The sequence below is a fragment of the Mirounga leonina genome, unplaced genomic scaffold (assembly GCF_011800145.1).
Source record: "Mirounga leonina isolate KUSES-001 unplaced genomic scaffold, KU_Mleo_1.0 Mir_454, whole genome shotgun sequence".
NCBI classification, from domain to species: domain Eukaryota; kingdom Metazoa; phylum Chordata; class Mammalia; order Carnivora; family Phocidae; genus Mirounga; species Mirounga leonina.
Window position 1 is genome coordinate 7410350 of NW_023270763.1, and position 23807 is coordinate 7434156.

At 55.3% G+C, this 23807-nt stretch overlaps 1 protein-coding gene across 2 annotated transcripts; it reads left to right on the forward strand.

Annotated features, from left to right (window-relative positions):
• Positions 1-14316: 14316 nt before the first annotated feature.
• On the forward strand, positions 14317-23695 carry SLC12A9 (solute carrier family 12 member 9). Of its 2 annotated transcripts, none has more exons than XM_034988534.1 (14): positions 14317-14423; positions 15163-15382; positions 15612-15746; positions 16194-16325; positions 16730-17038; positions 17739-17846; positions 17978-18089; positions 18665-18822; positions 18941-19023; positions 19193-19317; positions 19448-19640; positions 19813-19987; positions 20235-20381; positions 22337-23695. In XM_034988534.1, the coding sequence occupies exons 2-14, from the start codon at positions 15202-15204 to the stop codon at positions 23233-23235; spliced, it is 2757 nt and encodes a 918-aa protein (XP_034844425.1). In that variant the 5' UTR covers positions 14317-14423; positions 15163-15201; the 3' UTR covers positions 23236-23695. The 2 variants fall into 2 exon arrangements, with proteins under 2 accessions (XP_034844425.1, XP_034844426.1); XM_034988535.1 differs by having other exon boundaries at positions 14317-14419; positions 22337-23235.
• Positions 23696-23807: the final 112 nt, after the last annotated feature.

Genomic DNA, 23807 nt, shown 5'->3' on the forward strand with positions numbered 1-23807 from the left:
CGGCGCCTGGCCGGGGAGGGAGGGGCGCGCGGGGGGGGGAGGCGGGGGAGGTCCCCCCTCCCCCAGCCCGGGCTCAGCGTGGGGGCCGGGGCGCGCTGATTGGAGCGCACGCTGCTGAATAATTCATGAGGGAAGCAGAGCGGGGCGCCGAGTGGAGCAGGTCGGGAAGTTGGGAGAAAGTTTGGGGAAGGGGGAGGGGCGGCGGGCGCGGAGCCCGGGGACCGCCCAGACGTGCACGGTGGCCGTGCGCCCCGACGGGGACCGCGCGTGTCGGGGCCGGGGCCCAGCGACCCCCGGGGCAGGTCCGAACCCAGCACGCAGCAGGCAGCAGAGAAACACATCCAGCAGCACCGAGGGCCTCCCGGAGGTGCGCGTAAACCCGCGCCACGCACTCTAAGGCCGCTCCAGCCTTCCTGCGGACTTCGGATTCTACTTCTGGATGCGCCCACCACCCCACCGATGGCGCAGGGGACCATGTTTGGGGGAAGTTTTTGAGGATGGAGGGTGGCGCGTTGGGCCCCGAGGCAGCGACCCCAGCTTAGATGACCCTGGAGCGAACGGTCACACAATCTTTCAACAAACATTAGGTATTGGGGATCTACTGTGCGCGCAACATAGCGCAGGAAACTGGGAAGTGGGGCAACTGGCTTGAGATGCGGAGGAGTATAGAAACGAGGGAAGCAGAGTAAATAAAAGGTAGGTGGGACCGAGAGAGTAAAGGGTCTGGATGGATTCCCAAATCACCGTCTTCACTCTCACTGGGAGAGCTCCTGGCCGTCGCAGTCCTGACCCCTGGGGCTGGGCCGGAGCCGCTGCTGTCTTTCCCGAGGCTGTTTCCTGTCTGGCTCCTGGGGGCCCTCGGGATGTCTGGGAGGGCCCTTCCTCTCATTGCCGCCATCTCCCCCCCAATCCCATCAGTTAGAGGGGAGGGTCCAGGAAAGCAGTGCTCCTCCCACCAGCCCCCTCTAGGTCAGGGCACCTATAATGTGGGCAGCAGTTTGGATGGGGGATGCTGCCTGGAGTCCTCCAGTGAAGAGCTGGAAGGAAAGGGTTTAGACTCAGAAATTTAAGGGAGACAGAGTCTGAAGTTCCCTAGGAGCCGAGAGAGGGAAGGAGGAATCCTTGATGCCCTGAAGGGTTGGGGAGGGTGCGGGCGGGTGTGGTGGGGGGACGGCCAAGCGCCTCTAACCCTGCAGAGAGGACAGCCAGACTTGCAATGACCTCTTGTCCCAGCGCACTTATCTCCCTGCCACAAGTGGTGCTCCCCACACCCCTGCCCTTCCTCGTCGCCCTGCCTGGGTCCTGCACCGGGGTGGGGGGTCACAGAGGGCAGGAAACAGCCGGCTTGGCTGGAGCCAGGCAGACCAGCCCCTGGCCGGGAATTCCCTCCTCCCTCCCTGATTCAAGCCCTGTCTCCCTTCTCTTATTCAGCTTCTCCTCCAGGTTATCCACCCACCTCCTCACTCAGAACACACACAACTTTTCCTTGTTCTCACTATGCACTCAGATTCTTTCCTCTAAAAATTATGTCTCTATCTCCCCCTGGGCTCTGTGCTCAACCTCCCTCGGCCCTTGATTGATTGAATTGTCTCATTTGGTGGGGGATGCAGTTCATGCTTACCGGGTGTGTGTGTGGGTTGCATGACCTGGCTGGTAGAGAGAGACCCACCCAGATGCACAGGGAAATGAGACGGGGGGGAATGAGGGCTGATGAGACAGAGGGGTGCAGAGGTCTAACAACTCACCGCAGATTCGAACCCTAGATCTCTGAGAACCAGGCCCCCTCCGCTAGAGGGAAGGGAACAAGTTAGGTAAGAAAATACCCAGCCGATCCCGTGTCATGGGTCCTCAGCCCCCACCTCCCAGCATGTAATCCAATTCCCAATATCTAATGTAGATGTATACCAACCAATAAAAGAATGAAGAAATGAAGAAAAAGAATAAAGAACCTGTGACTCTTGATCTCAGGGTCATGTGTTCAAGCCCCACATTGGGTGTAGAGATTACTTAAATAAGTAAATAAACTTTAGAAAATTCTTAAAAAGTAGAAGAATGAATAAAACAAAACCTTTATTAAGCATCTACTGCGTGCCAAGTGATCACTGCTAGTTTGAAGATTTTTAAGGCATGGCTCCTGGTCTCAAAGATCTTATAATGGGGCAGAAATCCCATTATTTCCCCTTTTCATGGAGATGATATCTGAGAGTTGCACTCCAATGCGCAGGAGTGTCTATCCTGTGGGTGTGAGGTCATTTCCTCCACCCTCTGTCCACCCAGGACCACTTCCTAGGAAAGCTAATTCATTATCCACAGTATTATGTTACATAGGTGAGCAGCCATGTCACTACCTGGATGGATGCTTGTTCCATAGACCCAAACAAAGCTCAGGACCTCCTTTCCTTATTATTGGAGCACTTTCCCTGTCCTCCGACCCCAATATTAGGCGATCACCCCATTCCCTGCCCATGATCAGTATGCTGCTATCACTCATCGCCATGGGAGTACCTGTGTGGAGCATCCACACCCCACCTCCAACAGCTGGTTGGGCTTTTTTTTTTTTTAAGATTTTTAAAAATTTCTTTATTTGAGAGAGTGAGCGAGCAAGCATGAGTGGAGGTGGAGGGGCAGAGGGAGAGGGAGAAGCAGACTCCCCGCTGAGCAGGGAGCCTGACGTGGGGCGCCATCCCAGGACCCTAGGATCACGACCTGAGCCCAAGGCAGATGCTTAACCGATTCAGACACTCAGGCACCCAAGATTTTTTTACTTTTAAGTTATCTCTATACCCAATGTGGGGCTTGAACTTACAACCCTGAGATCAAGAGTCACATGGGCTACCGACTGAGCCAGCCAGGGGTCCTGGGGCTTTCTTTTTGCTCTCCACACCATGAGTTACTTGGAGCAGCGCTGGTGTTAGGATTTTTCCTATATGTAGTAAACAACAAATCATCCCCGTTCGCCATAAATTACAGAAACTGTCACTCCTTTTCCCATATCCCGGCCCCCTCTCTGTGGGTCTGCTTCACCCTGTCATGTCTAGAGTTAAGGTTACTGGAAGCCCGTGAAGCTTTTGCACCCCTCACCCACCTGGCCCCTCCCACTGCCCTGGTTAATGAGTGCCATCAATTTAAACAGTTTTTAAGGTGAATCCCAGCACAAGAATGTTTGCAGTGGCCTGAAATCTTCTGGCTCTTACACAAAAGGAATTCGGTGGAGCTTTCCACATTGCCAAGAATGAGTTGTAAAGCTCAGTGAGATCTTTGTAAACTTTCAATAATGAAAGAAAAAAATTTCAACTGGCCGTAATAGCAGGGAGACAGAGATGTAGAGAAATAGGAAATATTACAGGGGCGCCTGGGTGGCTCCGTCGTTAAGCGTCTGCCTCCGGCTCAGGTCATGATCCCAGGGTCCTGGGATCGAGCCCCACATCGGGCTCCCTGCTCGGAGGGAAGCCTGCTTCTCCCTCTCCCACTCCCTCTGCTTGTGTTCCCTCTCTCGCTGTGTCTCTCTCTGTCAAATAAATAAATAAAAAATCTTAAAAAAAAACAAACGTGAAATTCATTTTTTTTTTAAAGATTTTATTTATTTATTTGACAGAGAGAGACACAGTAAGAGAGGGAACACAAGCAGGGGGAGTGGGAGAGGGAGAAGCAGGCCTCCAGCCGAGCAGGGAGCCCGATGCGGGTCTCAGTCCCAGGACCCCGGGACCATGACCTGAGCCAAAGGCAGACGCTTAACGACTGAGCCACCCAGGCGCCCCTAAATGTGAAATTCTTATACCTAATTTCATGTTCATAATTTTGTTTTTATTTTCTTAGGATGGGTTCCCCAAATTGTATAAACTTCAGGACTCACGAAACCTGAATCCATTCCTTATCTGACCCCCCCCAAATCTTGCTGAACTCATCATACATGAAGTTGTAATAGACACATGTCTATTACACATGTCAAAGCTTTCATTAATTTATTAGTGATTGTATTTTGATTGTTTGTGGCCCCAAGTTTCACGAAAGCAGGTACAACATATGTTGTGCTCACTGCTGAGTCCAGTGTAGGTCTGGCCTGTAATAAATACTCAGTAAATGTGTTAACTACTTATTCCTTTAAATCATTATTTTTTAATTCACTTGGCAATTCTTTTTTTTAGGATTTATTTATTTTGGAGAAAGAGTGAGTGGGGGGACAGAGAACCCCAAGTTGACTCCCTGCTGAGCGCAGAACCCCACACAGGGTTCCATCTCACAACCCATGAGATCATGACGTGAGCTGAAATCATGAGTCAGACGCCCCTCACTCAGCAATTCTTTTTTTTTTTTTTTAAAGATTTTATTTATTTATTTGAGAGAGAGCACATGAGAGGGGGGAGGGTCAGAGGGAGAAGCAGACTCCCTGCCGAGCAGGGACCCCGATGCGGGACTCGATCCCGGGACTCCAGGATCATGACCTGAGACGAAGGCAGTCGCTTAACCAACTGAGCCACCCAGGCGCCCACTCAGCAATTCTTTATTGAAGTTTTGCTATGGACCAGGACTGGGGACCCAAAGTCATCCTTCACAGCCCAGGGGAATAAGTAGGCATGAAACTTCAATAGAACACAGGAGGTTATGTGTGGAGCATCAGTGGTGGCATCCAGAGAGCACACCTAATCCAACCTGCAGGTTCAAGGTGAACTTTCTGGGGGATGCTGGGTGGCTCAGTCGGTTTAAGCGTCTGCCTTCAGCTCAGGTCATGATCCCAGGGTTCTGGGATCAAGTCCCACATAGGCCTCCCTGCTTAGCAGGGAGCCTGCTTCTCCCTCTGCCTGACATTCTCCCTGCTTGTGCTCTCTCTCTGACAAATAAATAAAATCTTTAAAAAGAAAAAAAGTAAGCTTTCTGAAGATGACGCTGTCTGAATGAGCCCTAGAGGAGACTGGTGGGAGAGGTTTTAAAGGCAGAAGGAACAGTTGGGCCACCTGGGTGGCTCAGATGGTTAAGCTTCTGACTCTTGATTTTGGCTCAGACTCAGGGTCGTGAGACTGAGTCTCGAGTCAGGCTCCATGCTGGCGTGGAGCCTGCTTAAGATTCTCCCTCTCCCTCTCCCCCTGCCCGTCCCCTCCCAGTGTGCTCTCTCGCTCTTAAAAAAGAAAAAAAGAAAGGCAGAAGGATCAGCAAATACACAAGTGTGGATATGGTGAGATTGTCCCTGAGCTGCCAGAGTTTGGGACACCAGGGTGTAGATGGCTAGGACTGTGACAATGGATGAGCTAGAGAGGAGAGCAGGGGCCAGCCTCTGTGATCAAAGAACATTCCAGGAGTGCAGGCTTGTCCTGAACACCTTGGGAACCACTGAAGGGTTTCAGGCAACCCCATCAGATTTGTATAGAAAGATCCCACTTGTACCACTTTGGAGAAAAGACTGAAAGGGATCAGGACTGAAGGCAGAGAAACCTCATAGTTTTTCCAAACGACAGTGAGGGCTCGAAAGGACAGAAGTGTTCATGGGCATGCTAGAGCAGGTAGGTCTTGGAGCCTAGCTATGGTAATGGTTCAAGTTTCAGACCTGGGTAGCTAGGTAGGAGCGAGGGAACCAGGGGCCACAGGGGAGGAAGATATGCAGGCAACCAGAACTGAGCTCAACGGGTCTGGAGCTCATGGGCAGCTTTTTGGCTGGAGATAAAGTTTCGGGAGTTACTGGTATGTGGGGGGGGGGGGGGGGGGCCCGGGGGGGGGGGGGGGGGGGGGGGGCTGGAGGAGACTATAGGTTGGGAAGGCTGAGGAAAGTCTTACACTTCACCTTCATTTATGTATTTACTTATTTTTATTTATTTATTTATTTATTTAAAGATTTTATTTATTTATTTGAGAGAGAGAGAATGAGAGAGAGCACATGAGAGGGGGGACGGTCAGAGGGAGAAGCAGACTTCCTGCCGAGCAGGGAGCCCGATGCGGGACTCGATCCCGGGACTCCAGGATCATGACCTGAGCCAAAGGCAGTCGCTTAACCAACTGAGCCACCCAGGCGCCCTACTTATTTTTAGAAGCAAATATTATCATATTTAATTCATCATAAGAACTTTGTTAGAAGGGCACCTGTGTGGCTCAGTCAGTTAAGCATCTGCCTTCAGCTCAGGTCACGATCTCAGGGTCCTGGGATCGAGCCCCACGTCTGGCTCCCTGCTCAGCGAGGAGTCTGCTTCTCCCTCTGCCTCTCCTGCTCCTGCTCTCGCTCTCTCTAATAAAAAATAAATAAAATCTTAGGGAAAAAAAAGAACTTTGTTAGGGAGGCAGGATGGGCTGTATTCTGACATCCACTTTTTTTTTTATTTTTTTAAAGATTTTTTTTATTTACTTATTTGACAGAGACACAGCGAAAGAGGGAACACAAGCAGGGGTAGTGGGAGAGGGAGAAGCAGGCTTCCCACTGAGCTGGGAGCCCGATATGGGGCTTGATCCCAGGACTCTGGGATCATGACCTGAGCCGAAGGCAGACGCTTAACAACTGAGCCACCCAGGCGCCCCTCCACTTTATTTATTTGTTTATTTATTTTTAAAGATTTATTTATTTGAGAGAGAGCATGCGTGAGAGAGAGCGTGTGTGAGCAAGGGCAGGGAGGGGCGGAGGGAGGGAGAGAGAATCCTCAAGCGGACTCCTTGCTGAGCATGGAGCCGGAGGCTAGGCTCGATCCTAGGACCCTGAGATCATGACCTGGGCTGAAATCAAGAGTCAGCCGCTCAACTGACTGAGCCACCCACGCGCCCCCGACATCTACTTTAAAGATGAGACAGGCTCAGGTTAAGTGGCCGGTCCAGTGCACTCAGTCAGTAGTCAGCAGGTTGGCTGACTCCACTGTGGCACTCAGGACACAGGCAGGCCTCCCAGCCCCTCCCCCAAGGACCTGTAGGACACTGCACGTCCTTCTTCTTCTTTCACCCAGGCCAGCCAGAGGGCATTTCCCGTCCTTTGCTTTGGCCCCTTTCTCTTGTGTAGCCCCTAGCTTGAAAGGCCTGTGATTTACTCTCACTAGAGCTTTGCCCACCCAGCCCCCAATCTTGGCGGAGACAGAAGGGAGAGAATTGCAGGGGGACTGAAACAGCGAGGACTGGCAGCAAGCTTAACAGGAAGGTGGGAAGGGGACCAGCAGAGCTTACAGCAGAAGCCAAGGCTACCAGCGGGCAACGAGAGAAGGGAGAGTGAAGGGGCTGAAGACCAGAGCTAAAAGGGAGAGGTGGAGGAGTGGGAGTAGGGGAGGAGAGGTATGGGAGGCTCATTGTCCCAGCAGGGGGAAGTCTTTTGTTTCCTCTCTTCCCTTGGCAGCCTGACAGGATATGAGGCCAAGCCCCCCCCCCTCCGTGCCAGCATCCCCCCACCCACTGGATGTGGCCCTTCCCTTACCATTGTGTCCTTGACAGGAATGGGGGCAGGGGCCTTGGCTCTAGGAGGGAATATAAGGACTATTCGTGGCTGGGGGCTAGACTACCAGGGTCCAGAAAGGACCAGAAGACCCCGGGGGGCTGGTCCATGGGGTTTAGCAGAAAAAGCTTTGTGCCTCCGGAGGAGCAGGAAGCCAGACCTGGGTGGGGCCAGCACAGAGGGTAGCAGGTCGGGCCGGGGGGGGGGTAGGCTGGGCCCCAGAGGAGATGACGCAGGGCTTCAGGCTTTTCCCAGCCCCCACCATTCCAGCCTGTGGGCCTGAGAGCTCACCTGAACTCCAGTGTCACCCCCCCCACCCCACCCCCTCCATTCCCAAAAGTTGACATCAACCCCACCAGGGCAGTCGGGATCTGGCAGAGCCCAGCAAACTCAGATGTCCTGCCTGGGTCCTCCACATCCACTTCGCTGGAATCCCTCCCTCCGCGGGATCCAGGAGTCTGGCCTCCCACTCTGGTCCTCCAGGAATCCTGGAATTTCATCCCTCCCCTCCGCTCCCTCCTGGACCATTTTGCTCCATCAGCTGTTCCTGCAGGAAGGGCGCCCAGCTCAGCCTCGCCTCTCTTCCCGAGCCTTTTGTTTGCTGGGTCTGCAGGAAATTGCAGGGGCGGTGGCCAAGGCTCATCTGCCCCTGGGGCCTGGGGGAGGGGGTCCGGATTCACCAGACTTAATACCGGGGAGCTCACGGCGGGGGTGGGGAGGGTGGGTCGCCCGGGAATTCCCATTTGGGGCCTGAAATCGGAGTGGGGCACCTGCGGGCTGGATTGGACGTCCTTGTCCCCAAGGGGCGGTTCGGGTGTGTTCGGAGGTGCCCAGAACTGGAGGCTGGGCTGACACTCTGATGTCACTTAATAGGTTGATCCAGGAGGCAGTACCAGGGGAGAAAAACCCATATATTGAATCCCAGAATCTCGTCCAACACGCCTCGGATGCCGGGGATCCCATGCGGCGGGCAAGCAGCAGGCAGGTCCCACCAAGCGTCTCAGAGAAGGAGCTAACTCCTTTCTCCTTAAAAAATGGTGGGGAGGAGGACCAGCACGTAGCCCCAGAATTCGCGCCTTCCCAGGACGCAACCGCAGACCTAGGCGAGGCGTGGACGCTCTAGCGCGCAGGCGCCCTCTCGTTGGTTGCCCTCGCTGTCTGAGGCCACCCTGGGCGCAGCCATCTTCCCTTCCCAGCAGGCTGGTCGGGGGCCGCTGCAGTCACGTGAGGAGCACCCCCAACCACCCCGCGCCCCCCGCGCGAGCCCGGGTCTGTTAGAAGCAGCGGGGCTAAGGCTGCAGCGCTATGGCAGAAGTTCCTGTTTCGTGGAGCTTAACTTTCTATTGGGACTAGGCAGTCAGGGAACGAGATAAACAAGTGCATGACATAGATGGTGTTAGTGCTATAGAGAAAAAAGAATAGGAAAGGGGCATGGGGCGGAGGCTGTGGTCCAATTTAAATGGGCTTGGTGGAGGAGATTTCACTATGAAGTCAGTATCTGCGTCCAGAACACAAAGGGAGCTCATGCCTTCTGGGCCACAGCGCGTTTTTGGAGGCTGGGGCAAGGAAATGAGAGGTGAGGGTGGGTTGCCTATTGGGTAGGGCTTGTGTGTGGGGGGGGGGGAGGGTAGAGTGGCCATGTAATATATAGAGCACTCTGGGTCACTTCTGAGCAAAGGGATTTGTTAACAGTCGAACTCAGGCAACAGGCGTAAGCTGTCTACTGTAGTGGGACTGTAGTTGAGGAATCATGAGGTAAGTGTGGTTATCCTAATTATTAAGGCGTTTTGGCTTTTACATTGAGGAAAATGGGAAACTATTGGAGAGTTTTGAAAAGAGAAGCATCATGAACTGATTCTTGCTTTAATAGCATCATTTAAAAAAAAGATTTTATTTTGTTATTTTTTAGAGAGGGAGAGGTGGGGAGGGATACAGAGAGAATCCCAAGCAGGCTCCATACCCACTGCGGAGTCCCAATGTGGGGCTCGATCCCACAATCCTGAGATCATGACCTGAGCTGAAATCAAGAGTCTGATGCTTAACCGACTGAGCCACCCAGGTGCCCCAAGGTTTTATTTTTAAGTAATGTCACACCTAAGATGGGGCTCAAACTTACAACCCTGAGATCGAGTCACATGCTTTACTGACTGAGCCAGCCAGGCGCCCCTTAATAGCATCCTTCTAACTGCCCTGTTGAGAAGAGACTGCAGGGGCAAGAGCAGAAGCAGGAAACCAGTTAGGGGGTTGTTGCCATATTGCAGGTAAGAGCTGATGGTGGCTTGGACTAAGGTGATAAGATGTGGTTGGATACTGGTTATATATATTTTTTAAAGATTTTATTTATTTATTCATGAGAGACAGAGAGAGAGGCAGAGGGAGAAGCAGGCTCCCAAAGAACAGGGAGCCCGATGCGGGACTCGATCCCAGGACACTGGGATCATGACCTGAGCTGAAGGCAGACGCTTAACCATCTGAGCCACCCAGGCGCCTGGATACTGGTTATATTTTAAAAGGAGGGGCAAAAGGAATTGCTAACGGGTGGATGTGGGCTGTGAGAGAGGGTATTTCAAGCATAACTCCAAGGTTTTTTTACCTAAGGAAATGGAAAGGTGGGAAGACCACAAAAGGAGTAGGTTGTGGGAGTAAGTTTAGGCGATTGATTTTGGACATACCAAGCTTGAGCTGCCTGTTTGAAGTCCAAGCAGAGGTGTTAATATGTTGTTGGACATACAGTGTGGAGCTCAGATCTGGGCTGGAGATACACCCTTGGGGCGCCATCACAGAGATGGTGTTTAAGACTATGAGATTGGGGCGCCTGGGTGGCTCAGTTGGTTAAGCGACTGCCTTCGGCTCAGGTCATGATCCTGGAGTCCCAGGATCGAGTCCCGCATCGGGCTCCCTGCTTGGCAGGGAGCCTGCTTCTGCCTCTGACCCTTCCCCCTCTCATGTGCTCTCTCTCATTCTCTCTGTCTCAAAAAAAAAAAAAAAAATCTTAAAAAAAAAAAGACTATGAGATTGGGAGAGATCACTGAGGGAGTGGGTGTAAATGGTGAAAAGAAGTCTGAGGACTGAGCTCTCAGTCTTCCGTGGAGCCTCCAGTCCACAGTGGCATCTTGGCTGTTTCTCTGACACCTAGGAGTGTTTCAGAGTTAAGATGAGGAAGCAAAAGAGAATGAGCAGGAGGAAATCCAGGAGTGTGGTCTAGAAGATAAGTGAGGAAAGTGGTGGAGGAGAAGGTAGGAATCAAGCGCAGGCATACCTCAGAGATATTACAGGTTTGGTTCCAGATCACCGCAATAAAGTGAATATTGCAATAAAGCCTGTCAAATGAATTTTTTGGTTCCCAGTGCACATAAAAGTCATGTGTATGCTGCACTGTAGTCTATTGTATACGATACCATTATGTCTAAAAGCCATGTACATACCTTCATCAAAAAATACTTTATGGGCGCCTGGGTGGCTCAGTCGTTGGGCGTCTGCCTTCGGCTCGGGTCGTGGTCCCGGGGTCCTGGGATCGAGTCCTGCATCGGGCTCCCTGCTCGGCAGGAAGCCTGCTTCTCCCTCTCCCACGCCCCCTGCTTGTGTTCCTTCTCTCTCTGTCAAATAAATAAAATCTTAAAAAAAAAAAACAACTTTATTGGGCGCCTGGCTGGCTCAGTTGGTTAAGCGACTGCCTTCGGCTCAGGTCATGATCCTGGAGTCCCTGGATCGAGTCCCGCATCGGGCTCCCTGCTCGGCAGGGAGTCTGCTTTGCCCTCTGACCCTCCCCTGTCTCATGTGCTCTCTCTTATTCTCTCTCTCTTAAATAAATTTAAAAAAATACTTTATTGTTTAGGGGTGCCTGGGTGGCTCAGTCGTTAAGTGTCTGCCTTCAGCTCAGGTCATGATCCCAGGGTCCTGGGAGCGAGCCCCGCATCAGGCTCCCTGCTCCGTGGGAAGCCTGCTTCTCCCTCTCCCACTCCCCCTGCTCTCGCTATCTCTCTCTGTCTGTCAAATAAATAAATAAGATCTTAAAAAAAATATATTGTTTAAAAATGCTAATCATCTGGGGCGCCTGGGTGGCTCAGTTGGTTAAGCATCTGACTTCAGCTCAGGTCGTGATTTCAGGGTCCTGGGATGGAGCCCCGCTCAGCTGGGAGTCTGTTCTCCCTCTGCTCCCCCCGCCCCCCGCTCGTGCTCTCTCTCACTCACTCTCTCTCTCAAATAAATAAATGAAATCTTAAAAAAAAAAAAAGTTTTGCTATAAAGAACCACAAAGAGGGGCACCTGGGTGGCTCAGTTGGTTAAGCATCCAACTCTTGAATTCAGCTCAGGTTATGATCTCAGGGTTGTGAGATCGAGCCCGGCAGCTCCACATGGAGCCCACGCAAGATTCTTTCTCTCTCCCTCCCTCTCTCTCTCCGCCCGGCCCTTGCTTATGCACGCGCACATGCTGTCTCTCTCAAAAACAAAGAAGTGAAGCAATAATGGGAGGAGTATAGTGTATTCAAAAGATCTTTTTTTTTCCTTTTTAAGACAAGAAGGGGAAAAAGCATATTTATATACTAATGGTAGTGATCCAACCAAAAAGAAAACAAGATGATGAAATGGGAAGTAGTGGCAGGTTGACCTTAGCTGGGAGCATGGTTAGTTCAGCTCTAATAAAAAGAGGAAGGCACAGCAAAGTGTGGCGGGAAGATAGGAGCTTTTAGTCTCTTCTGATGGCTTCTCTTTTCTCACTGAATTGGGAAGCACAATTCTCACTGAATTGGGAGATGCTGAGCTGAGAGTGAGAGCAGTATAGGAAGCACAGAGGGTTGAACAGAGGGGTGAGGATTTAGGTCATCTAGAAGTGCAGAAGAGTGAACAGACTAGAGAAATCTTGTCGGAATGCTGGGCAGCATTAGGGCCCACTTGAGGTTCATGGTCATGAATTTGAGAGGAGCTCCCATAGTTGGGTATTTTCTTCAGCCATATTCAGCTGCTTTGGGCAGGCTCGGGGTAGACAGGGAGTTGCATCTAGCAGGGCTGTGATTTTGCCAGGAGGTTAATAAAGTGAGAGAGGGACAAGGGAGTGCTTTTCACTGACCATGAACTTTAAGCTGGGTAAGATGGGAAGTGAGTGGGGGACAGCAGAACGAGGGCAGGATAAATGGATTGGACTCCAGTGAGGTGGAGGGTTGTTGGGGTCAGGGCACCTTTCCTTGACCAAACTTCAGTCAGCCTTCTCTGAGCCCTCTTTGGACTTGGCCTCTGCCTTGGCCCCCATCCTTGCTGGGCCTGCCTAGCCCAGTTTAGGGAGCATCTTCCCCACCCTTGATATCTGATCACCCTGGCCTGCCTTCAGCAAGAATCCTAAGTTAGAATCCCCCTAGTCTTGGTGTTTCCTCTCGGTAATCACTCATCACTGACCCCCTCATTCTGCTGTTGGCTATAAATCCCCAGCTGCATTTGCTGTATTTGGAGAAGAGCCCCATCTCTCTCCCCTATTGTGATAGTTTGGACACCTATTACAAGAGTCCTGAATAAAGTCTTCCTTACCATTTTAACCAGTGTCAGATTAATTTTTTCCTTGGCAGGCATACCAGAAAAGGGGAACAGAAAGGAGGAGGGGCTGCAGTTATTTACTGGCAAGGACAAAGTCTGGGCATAACCATTGGGGATTGTGGAGGGTGAGATCTGTGCCGATCTATGGAGTTCAAGCAACCGCCACACCAGGGTGTTGAAAGTCTCATCAGTATGGATATTGAAATCATCAAAAACCATGACAGGATGGTGTGGGAAAGATCCATGAACCAAACTCCATCGTGGGCAGCACAGATGACCACTGAATATGCCACAGTTCAGCTGTTCATGAGACCTCTCCCCGGCAAAGCCACATTTGGGCTGCTTTGAGCCCGTTCCTGTCTTAGGGCAATGTTGCAGATAATCTACAGCCAGAGACCAGTGGCAGTAACAGCAGGGTTACTGAGGCTCAAGTGACAGTGTAGCCACAAAGGACTTTATCAAGATTAGAAACTGATTAAGGAAGCCCTCCCAGCTTCAGTTTCCTAATGAAGCATCTACCTCACAGAGTGCTTATGCATATATAGTGTATGCAAATGACTTACTGTACGTTTAGGCAGTGTTTTCAAGCGCCCGTTAGTTCATGGAACCCTCTCGTAGCAACCTTATGCAGGGTTCTAGTTAATCCCCATTTTACAGATGAGGAAACCGTGCCAGGTGGTGCTCATGTTGATGGTACCTGTAAAGAGTGAGGAGGGGGGGGAATCCCATCTTCCGGAAGCTCACAAGTCCTGTCATCTCTGCTCGAGGGGACAACACCGCGCAGGGAGGCATGAAAGCCGCAGGAGGACGTTGCGGACTGACGGTGGCCTGTGCAGCCGGGGCTCGCCGGGGATCAGCGGCCGATGGCTCCCTCCGATGGCGGACGCGGAGAGCGCAGCCGGTGGGAAGAACCGGCCGTGAGGGGTGGACCTCCGCGGGGGTGAGGGCCGAGGCCGGTACCCTAGAGACATTCCCGGGATTCGTGAGGCTGGAGGAAGAGGACCCCGGAAGGCGCCGAGCGACGCGGCCCTGCGTTCCCGACGACGCACCTGGGCCAGGTGTCACGGCCCCGCCCACCTGCAGTAGCCTTCCGCAGTCACCGCACGCCCCTTTCAGTGGTGGCTCCTCCGAGCGCCTCCGCGAGCTCGGATTGGGGCCCACCCGCACAGCTGGCGCTTGTTTGCATCGGGGTGATGGGCGCCTTAGGAGCCGTGGCCTACACCGTGGCCTCAGGGGCGACCTACGGAAGCATCCCGGGCGCACGTGGAGTGGGAGCCTGAGCTTCGCCGGCCCCCAGAGCCCGAAGGGGGCGGGGCTTCATGGGCGCGCCCATGGGGCGGGGCTGGGCCCGGGGACCAATGGGGCACGTGGGCTGGGGGGGGCGGGCTCCGGGCCTGGCATCCCGGTAGCTGCCGCTGGCTTTTCCGGCACCCGCGCCCCCTCGACCCGTAGCGGACCCCCTCCGGCTCTCGGGGATCGCCCCCGGGCGGCTGCGTCCTCCGGGTGGGTGAGTGAGCGCCCTGCCACACCCGGGCTGTGGGGATGCGCCTGGCCGGAGAGAAGCGGATCTCGGCCCCCTCCAACCCTCCCGGGGAGAAAGTGGGCAGCAACCGGGGTGGGGGGGAGGAGGACCCACCTTATGTTGCTGGCCTGAGTCTTTGTTTTGGTAGTCGAGGGGTTGGTCGAGATTGCAGGGCGCCTCGTGTGGGTGGGAGGAATCTGGTGAGGCTGGGGGGAGAGGAGCTGGTTTGAAATGGGTTGAGAGAGAGGATTGAGGGAGGGCGGGGCTTTGGAAGATTTGGAAATTTCTCGTTGCCATGGGTGAGGTGATTGCTTGGGGGAGTTAGGAGGGGGACAGCTCAGGACACCGGAGGAGCGGGTGAGGAGGGCCTCCTGCCCAGAACTCACTTCCCTTTTTAGGGGATTTGTTTCCTCTTGCACTGCTAGTTGAAAAGGGAGAGTAGCTTTGACTCTTTTCAGAGCCATTGCCATCTTTAGTCTCAGGGATATGGGGGGGGGGGTGGTCCCCAGGAGCTGGGAGGGGACTTGGTACCCAAATGCTAAGGGTGTGGAGTCTGCCATTGTCCTGGGAAGTGGCAAGGACCAGTGTGCCCCTCACGAACTTTCTGAGTTGCTGGTGAGTTCTTGCAGCTCTCCCTTTTGGGAAAGTTTCCAGGTGTTTGGTTAGAGATGTTTTTGAGGGGCTCCGTGGAGCTGCTTTCCATTAAGCAAACTGTCTTTTGCAGGCCTCATAACCCACTGGTGGCTTCTGCCTGCTCTCTGCCATGGCCAGTGAGAACTCTCCTCTGCTGGCCTACCGGCTCCTGGGGGATGAGGGGGTTGCCTTCTCTGCCAATGGGGCCGGGGGTCCTGGAGGGGCATCTGCCCGGAAGCTCTCCACTTTCCTGGGTGTGGTGGTGCCCACGGTCCTGTCCATGTTCAGTATAGTTGTCTTTTTGAGGATTGGTGAGTGGCGTGTGGGGCTTCCTCAGGGGTGCAGTGGGGTGAGGGAGGGGTGGGACTGGGATGAGGTGGGGGAAGGGTCCTGGGAGAAGTGGGTAGATGAAGAGCTCGGGGAGAGGGCTCCCGGTGGCCTTGTGTTTAGCTCTGCCCTGCAGGTAACTGATGCTGATGACCAGTGTGGTGGTGGGATCCATGAGCCACCCTCTGACCTGCTTTGCCACTCCTGTCCCAGGGTTCGTGGTGGGCCATGCTGGGCTGCTACAGGCTTTGGCCATGCTCCTGGTCGCCTACTTCATCCTGGCGCTCACCGTCCTCTCTGTCTGTGCCATCGCCACCAACGGAGCTGTACGGGGGGGTGGCGCCTACTGTATCCTCCAACATTGATGCATTGGGGTCTGGGCTTTTCTGTCTTGTAGGGAGGAGATGGGGCCGGGGCAGGGCAAGAGGGAGGCAAGTTCTAATGAATGTTCAGCAGGCAGGCCGATATGGGGAAGGTGACCAACATGGCCTTACATGTATGTTAGTGCTAGTCTCCTTTCCACCAGGTGCTTCCCAGCTGTCACTGTGGTTCTCCCAACAGTCTTATCAATTCGGTCGTTCATTTGACAGATGAGGAACTTGGAGCTCAAGAGTATTAGTGACTTGCGTAAAGCCACGTGGCTTGGGAGTGGCTGCGCTGGGCCAACTTGACACTGGGGACGGTCCTGGTGTGTGCAGGGAGACAGGGCTGCAGAGTGCTTTGTGCCCAGACCCTTCTTCCTGCTCCATTTCGCTCTCTTTTCCCTTAACACTCACCCCCTCCTTCCACTTTTAGTTATGATCAGCCGGACGCTGGGGCCTGAGGTTGGGGGCAGCATTGGCCTCATGTTCTACCTGGCTAACGTCTGTGGCTGTGCCGTCTCCCTCCTGGGGCTGGTGGAGGCCGTGCTCGATGTCTTCGGGGCCGGTCTGTGCTCCAGGCGGCTCTCTGGGTTTGCGGGGTCTGGGATTCTGGGGTCACGAGGGAGAGAGCCCTCTCTAGAAGAAGGGCCGCGTGGTCCATTAGCTTGGCTTTCTTGAGTGCCTCCTGTGTTTCCCGCCTCATGGGGACATCTGAAAGATAGTCCTGGCCCACAGGCAGCTTACCCTCTGGTTGGGGAAGCCCAGGCTAGCACCCCTAAAATCAACAGAGCAAGATTGGTGCTATCCAGCAGGGAGGGGTAGGATGCTGGAGGACAGTTGAGTAGGGGAGTGGGCAAGATAGCCTTTGAGGACAGTGGGGCCAAAGAGGGGGTTTGTTCCTGCTTTGATTCATGGTTGGGATCCCTCCTGGGGGTCTGGTCTTCTAACTCTCTTTCTTCCTCTTTGTAGACTCCACGCGGTCCAGTGGGCTTCAGGTCCTGCCCCAGGGCTATGGCTGGAGCCTGCTCTACGGCTCCCTGCTGCTGGGCCTTGTGGGTGGGGTCTGCACACTGGGTGCTGGCCTCTATGCCCGCGCCTCCTTCCTCACATTCCTGCTGGTCTCTGGATCCCTGGCCTCGGTGCTGGTCAGCTTTGTGGCTGTGGGGCCCAGGAGCATCACCTTGGCCCCTCGGCCCGGCCCCAATGGCTCCTCCCTGCCGCCCCAGGTCGGCCACTTCACTGGCTTCAACAGCAGCACCCTGAAGGCCAACTTGGGTGGTGAGCTGGGCACAGGGGTGACAGGGTTCTCAGGGCAAGGGGCAAGCCCGTGAGGGAGCCGGGCCCTTGGAATCCCTGGATAAGAACAGACGTCAGAGAGAATTAGGGTCAGGAGGTCAGATCTCTGAACAGTGCAGGTCATTTAGGATCTGGCCAGTGTGTCTGGCCCAGTGGGGCGTCAGCATGACCACGAGACCGATCCTGCCTTAGAGGAATTTTTTTAGTCAGAGAGATAAAAAGGGCATTCAGAAAACAATTAAATCGCACAATAAGACCAAGAATGATTCAAGTGGATGAGAGTCAGGCGAGGGGTTGTCTGGGGACGGTCCTGGTGTGTGTAGGGAGACAGGGAGGAGGGAGGCCTGAGTGTGGGCTGGGGGCGGGGGAAGCAGGTGGAGCTGGAGGTCGCCTGAGGTGGGTTGGGGATTTCAGGTAGGAGCCAGCGTGAAGGTGTCTCAGGAAGGAGCAAGGACGAAGGCCTGGAGGGAGGAATGAGGAGAATGGGGGCGGGGGTAGGGAGAAGGAGGTGATGAGGCCAGCTGAGCCAGGGGCCTGTGGCCGGTCAGGGCTGGGGTCTTGGGGAGGGTAGTGGGGGAGGCGTGGGAGTTTGGGGCATGTGGTGAGAGGGTGGCAGGGCCAAGATGCCTGGATCCCTCTGAGGGATACCGATGCCCTCTCCTCCCTGGGAACCATCCCTCAGCTGGCTACGCCAAGGACTACACCACGGGGGCCATGATGACCTTTGCCAGCGTCTTTGCCGTCCTTTTTAACGGCTGCACGGGCATCATGGCGGGGGCCAACATGTCAGGTGAGAGCCTCTGCCCGCCGCCCCCTGGGGTGTGGGACGGGTTCCCTGTGCCCCTGTGGGAGTGCTGAGGGCTCCAGGATGTAGGGGATGGTGGAGGGCTGACCTCTACCCTTCTGCTCCTCTCCCTCCAGGGGAGCTGAAGGACCCCAGCCGGGCCATTCCTCTGGGCACCATTGTCGCGGTCACCTACACCTTCTTCATCTACACCCTGCTTTTCTTCCTCTCCAGCTTCACCTGTGACAGGTGCCGGGGGGGAGGGGGGCGGCGGGCAGCCTGGCCCTTGAGGGGGTGGAGCAGGGTCATGGAACAAGGCTGCCACACCTGATCACCCAGCGCGTTCAGGCTGGTGGGGCAGGTACCCCTGTTGTCGGGATGCAGGGAACACGAAGACTGTTTATCCCACTGGGAGAGAGAAGGAAGTGCCGCCATCACCAATGGGGATAGCTGGCTAAATGCCGGTTGCCAGCCTGTAGCCAGTATTTGCTGTGTTCCTGGGACTGTTGTAGCGCTTGGTTTGGGGGTGGTGGGGGATGGCTTTCTAATCAATTTGTATTTCTGTAAATATTTGGATTCTTGTGCAGATACTGTTAGGAATGTCTACCATGTGATTAAACCCAAAGCAGCCCAGCAAATACCATGTCTTACCCCTCCGGGCACACATGATGTATTACAATGGGCTTTGAGATCAGGGCTGGGTCAGTGAGAATACCCAGGACTACCCAGCTCCTCACCCTCACGTAGAGTCAGAGCACTTTTCTCACGGCGGCCCTGGAAAGGATGCACGTGTGTTATCTGCGTCCTCCTCTCCCTCCCCCCAGGACCCTGCTGCAGGAGGACTACGGGTTCTTTCGTGCCATCAGCCTGTGGCCCCCACTGGTGCTGATTGGTATCTACGCCACGGCGCTCTCAGCCTCCATGAGCTCACTCATCGGGGCCTCCCGCATCCTCCACGCTCTGGCTCAGGATGACCTCTTTGGTGCGCCATCCCCTGCTCCTTGCCCGGTTCTGAGCACACACCTTCCCTGCTCCCCCATGTCTGTCTCGGTCTCCACTTGGCCCAGGCTGATGTGTCTGTCGCGTTTCTGTTTGCACAGGAATGATCTTGGCGCCGGCCAAGGTTGTGTCCCGAACAGGGAACCCCTGGGGAGCTGTGCTCTATTCTTGGGGCCTAGTGCAGGTAAGCCTTCCTTTTAAGCTGTCCTTCCCCTTCCCCTAAGCCCCACCTGGTTCTGCTCCCAGGACCAGGAGGGGCTTGGGCTTGGGCTGGGTGAATGAACCACAAAGGCAGGATGTGTTGGCATTTAGCGGGGGATGCATGAACACCCAGCCTCTGGGTCCTTGTCTAGCTGGTGCTCTTGGCTGGGAAGCTGAATACATTGGCCGCTGTGGTCACTGTCTTCTACTTGGTGGCCTATGCTGCGGTGGACCTGTCCTGCCTGAGCCTGGAGTGGGCCTCGGCCCCCAACTTCCGGTGAGAGAAGATGCCTGTGTCCCCAGAGACAAAGAGGGAGGAGTTGGAAGGACTCAGTCTGGGGGCGCTGAGGCTGGAGACGGAGTGGAGTGGCTGGCCCTGAGTGCCCTTCCTTCTCTCCCCACCCCAGCCCCACCTTCAGCCTGTTCTCCTGGCATACCTGCTTGCTGGGGGTGGCCTCCTGCCTGCTCATGATGTTCCTCATCAGCCCCGGGGCCGCCGGCGGCTCCCTGCTTCTCATGGGCCTGCTTTCTGCCCTGCTCACGGCTCGAGGAGGCCCCAGCAGCTGGGGCTACGTCAGCCAGGCCTTGCTTTTCCACCAGGTTGGGGGGCTCGGAGGAGGGGGGGGAGGGGGGGAGGCAGTCTGGGAACCCCCCGCCCCCCACCAAATAGGCCCCCTTGTGCCATGGCTGAAGTCGGGGTTCTTGTCTGAGAGGTGGTAGTGGGGGCTGCCCGCTTGAGCCCTTCCTCTCCACACCTTACCCCTGGTCCCAGGTGCGAAAGTACCTGCTCCGGCTGGATGTCCGGAAGGATCACGTGAAGTTCTGGCGGCCCCAGCTGCTGCTCCTGGTGGGGAACCCCCGGGGAGCCCTGCCTCTGCTGCGGCTGGCCAACCAGCTCAAGAAGGGGGGCCTCTATGTACTGGGCCACGTCACCCTGGGAGACCTTGGTGAGTCGCCCCCGCCATGTCCCCCCTGCCCCCCACCCCCCCTTGTTCCTTCCCCAGCTTCCTTCTCCCTCTCGCCTCAGATGCTCTTTGTGTTCTTTGGGTCCAGAGGCCTCATGCATCTTCCCCGATGACACTTCCAACCAGCCAGAACCCTGCCCAGACCTTTTTCTTTGGCCCACTGGGGATTTGGATTCTAGGAGAAAAGTACATGGGTTTGGCCCACATCTGCTGCCTCCCTTCTCTGCAGACTGCCTGCCCTCTGACCCTGTGCAGCCCCAGTATGGGGCATGGCTGAGCCTGGTGGACAGAGCCCAAGTGAAGGCCTTTGTGGACCTTACCCTCTCGCCCTCTGTGCGCCAGGGAGCTCAGCATCTGCTGCGGATCTCTGGCCTTGGTGAGCTACTCCTCCCTGGGTCCCCTCAGCCCCCTCTGTGGCCCCTTTCAATCTCTGCTACTGTCCCCCAGCGAGTAAACCACAAACTGCAAACTCCGAAAGGAACTCAGGGTCCAGTTCAGATAAGATGCAGTGCTCAGGTTCAAAGATAACAGATGGTGGGAAAGTCCTGAGGAGATGTTTAAGGACTGGAGATGGGTGCCACTGACGCTGTTTTTTTTTTCCTGACCCCAAAACTAGGGCACAGGTTCTGAAGACCATGTTGTGTGTCTGGGGACAATGGGAGAATTATTTGAGGCTGGGGGGCTGCTCCATCAAATCTAGGGCAGATGGTTTCCAGCCATCCAACTTCAAGACCACTATGCACTGATGTGGCCGGTGACACGATGGTATCTCAGCTGGGGCTTGGAAGGGGCAGAGAAGGAAGGGGTGGTGTGACATTGGCCTCCAGAGACCGCAGAGGATGCAGAGGGTGTGTGGGGCTGATGCTTTCTGAGCGAGTGTTTGATTCCCTGCTTTGTTACCCTGCCTTAGTGCCGCGGCCTCCAGCCTTGCACCCCAGCTTCCTGCAAACCCATCCTGAGCTTCCACCTTCTTTCTCAATCCCAGGCGGGTGTCAGCCCCCTCCCTGAGTGCATACTCCCTTCTCCACTTAGCTCTGGCTAAGGTTCAAGTGTTGGACAATATCCTGTTCGGTGTAAATCAGAACTCTGGACGATGCTCAGGAAGGGGTGACTAGTTTCATTTGCAAGATCGGCTGGAGTTCACGGCCGCACAGGTGTTTTGGGCTGTTGGAGAGCCTGGTGTCTCCTCAGCCCCACCCTCTGTGGGGGAAACCGTGCCGGGAGACCACTATTTTCTGCCACATTTGTCCTGGGAAAACTGATTCAAATGAAGGGAAAGGATTTCCTCTAAATAGTAAGTCCTCCTGGAGTGTAGAACTTGATTTACTGGTGGATTTTGAGCAACCCGTCTGTTTCAGGAGAAATAAGCCTTAGACACGATCTCAGAGTCTTTCTGTAAATTCAGCCCTGTTAAAGTGGGCGTTGGCGGGGGGGCTATCCAATTTCACATTGTTCAAAAATTTAAAAACCAGGAACTGTCAGCAGGGACCTGGGGCATTGTGTTTGCTACACACAACGCGCGCACACACAGGGGTCAGAGGCTCAGAGAATAGGCTCTGGTGCTGGGTGCCTTGTGTTTACCTGCGGACCCCAGTATCTTCTGACCGTGAGCCTTGGGGCAAGTGACTTCACTGCTCTGTGCCTCAGGTTGCTTATCTGTGAAAGGGATGAGTAAAGAGTCCCTACCTCATCGTGTTGTTCCAAGAATCAGATGAGTTAAAACACAAAGTGTTTTCAATAGGACCTCGCCCTTGGTTAGTATGTGCAGATGGTAGCTGTTTCTTCCCCGGGGACCAGGCTTTGGAGGCCCTGCAGTGGTAGGAACAGATCAGGCCCGTTCTCATCCTCCCTCAGCAGAGGCTGGAGTGCTCTTTCCCTGGGGATTGAGGCCATGAGCTTGACTGTTGTCTACTCAGGGGGTCTGGTCTGCCAGTGGAGTCAGACCCTCATCTCCATCACGAAAAAGGTGTGCAGCTAGGAGCTTGGAGCAGAGGCATCCTACTGCCGTGGACCGGAAGTGCTCGTTAGTTAAGAAGAATTGCTCCTGAGGCGAACTTTCGCCTTGTATTTAAGTGGGGGGAGATTAGTCATGCAGATGCAACAAATAAATGCATGCAAAAGCATTTGGGCAAACTAAAAGTCATTATGCAAACATGCGAAACGTTGTTGCTGGGAGCTGGGAGAGCCCAAGCATGGTGCGAAGGCCATACCTGATGGCTGACGTGTGTCGCTGTCAGCGTGTCCGAGTGGGTGCATATTAGCGTGGGGTAAACTTGGCCTGTAAGTCTGATTCCTGTCGGTTCCTTCCCACCTCCCCCTCTCTGCCCCCAGGTGGCATGAAGCCCAACACGTTGGTCCTGGGTTTCTACGATGATTCTGCACCCCAGGACCACTTCCTGACAGACCCGGCTTTCTCCGAGGCTGCTGATGGCATCCAGGAGGGTGGGTCCCCAGCCCTGAGCTCCCTGTTTCCTCCACCCCGGGCTCCTGGGAGCCCCCGGGCTCTGAGTCCCCAGGACTATGTGGCCACAGTGGCAGATGCCCTCAAGATGAACAAGAATGTGGTCCTCGCTCGGGCCTGTGGGGCGTTGCCCCCTGAGCGGCTGAGCCGGGGGTCGGGGGGCACCTCTCCGCCACATCACGTGGACGTGTGGCCCCTCAACCTGCTGCGGCCCCGGGGTGGGCCCGGCTACGTGGACGTGTGTGGCCTTTTCCTGCTGCAGATGGCAACCATCTTGGGCATGGTGCCTGCTTGGCATAGCGCCCGGCTCCGGATCTTCTTGTGCCTGGGGCCTCGAGAGGCCCCCGGGGCGGCTGAGGGGCGGCTCCGGGCATTGCTGAGCCAGCTGAGGATCAGGGCCGAAGTGCAGGAGGTGGTGTGGGGCGAGGGGGCTGGGTCTGGGGAGCCCGAGGAGGAGGAGGAGGAGGAGGAAGGGGACTTTGTGAATGGCAGGCGGGGAGACGCCGAGGCAGAGGCCCTGGCGAGCAGTGCCAACGCCCTGGTTCGGGCCCAGCAGGGGCGCAGCCGAAGAGAAGGGCCCGGGGGGCCTGAGGGTGGGGATGGCGAGGGTGGGCCTGCCACGGCCCTCACTTTTCTGTACCTGCCTCGGCCGCCGGCCGATGCTGCCCGCTACACTCGCTACCTGGCGCTTCTGGAGACTCTGACCCGTGATCTGGGCCCCACGCTGCTCATTCATGGCGTCACCCCCGTCACTTGCACTGATCTCTGATGCCCGGGGCCTGAAGGAGAGGGTGCTCGGGTCTAGGGACCCACCTTGATTAGTGGATGTGGAAGGGAAGGGCAGCCTCCCGCCTGCGCTGCGTGTGGGGGTGTGGAGCCCGGTGGAAGGACTAGAGGATCCTGGGCTGGGCATCCATCTGTCCCTGGGAGAGGGGCTTCAGGGCACTCACGCAGGGCAGCGGTCCCGTCCCCACCACGCTGGGGGAGGAAGCCAGCGCCCTCCCCACTGGCCTCCCTCCCTTCACCGGTGCCTTGATGGAGGCTGGGTCTCTGCTTTGACTGTCAGCTACCTCAGTCTCCCCTCGCCCAACAGATTCGCAGACCCCTGAGGTTGTGCTGTTTTTGTTGTTTTATTTTTCTAACCGCTGAACGTGAATAAAAGACCGAAACACTACGGGCTGGCTGAGCACTGCTGGGGGGGAGGGGTAGGTGGGGCAGGAAGAGGGAGAGATCTTGTATGGGGGAGTGTGGGAAGGAGTGGTGCTGGAGCGTCCCAGCGGCGAGGTGGCCATGTGCAGGACTTGGGGCGCCAGTCTGGGGGGGCGGATAGAAACGGAGGCG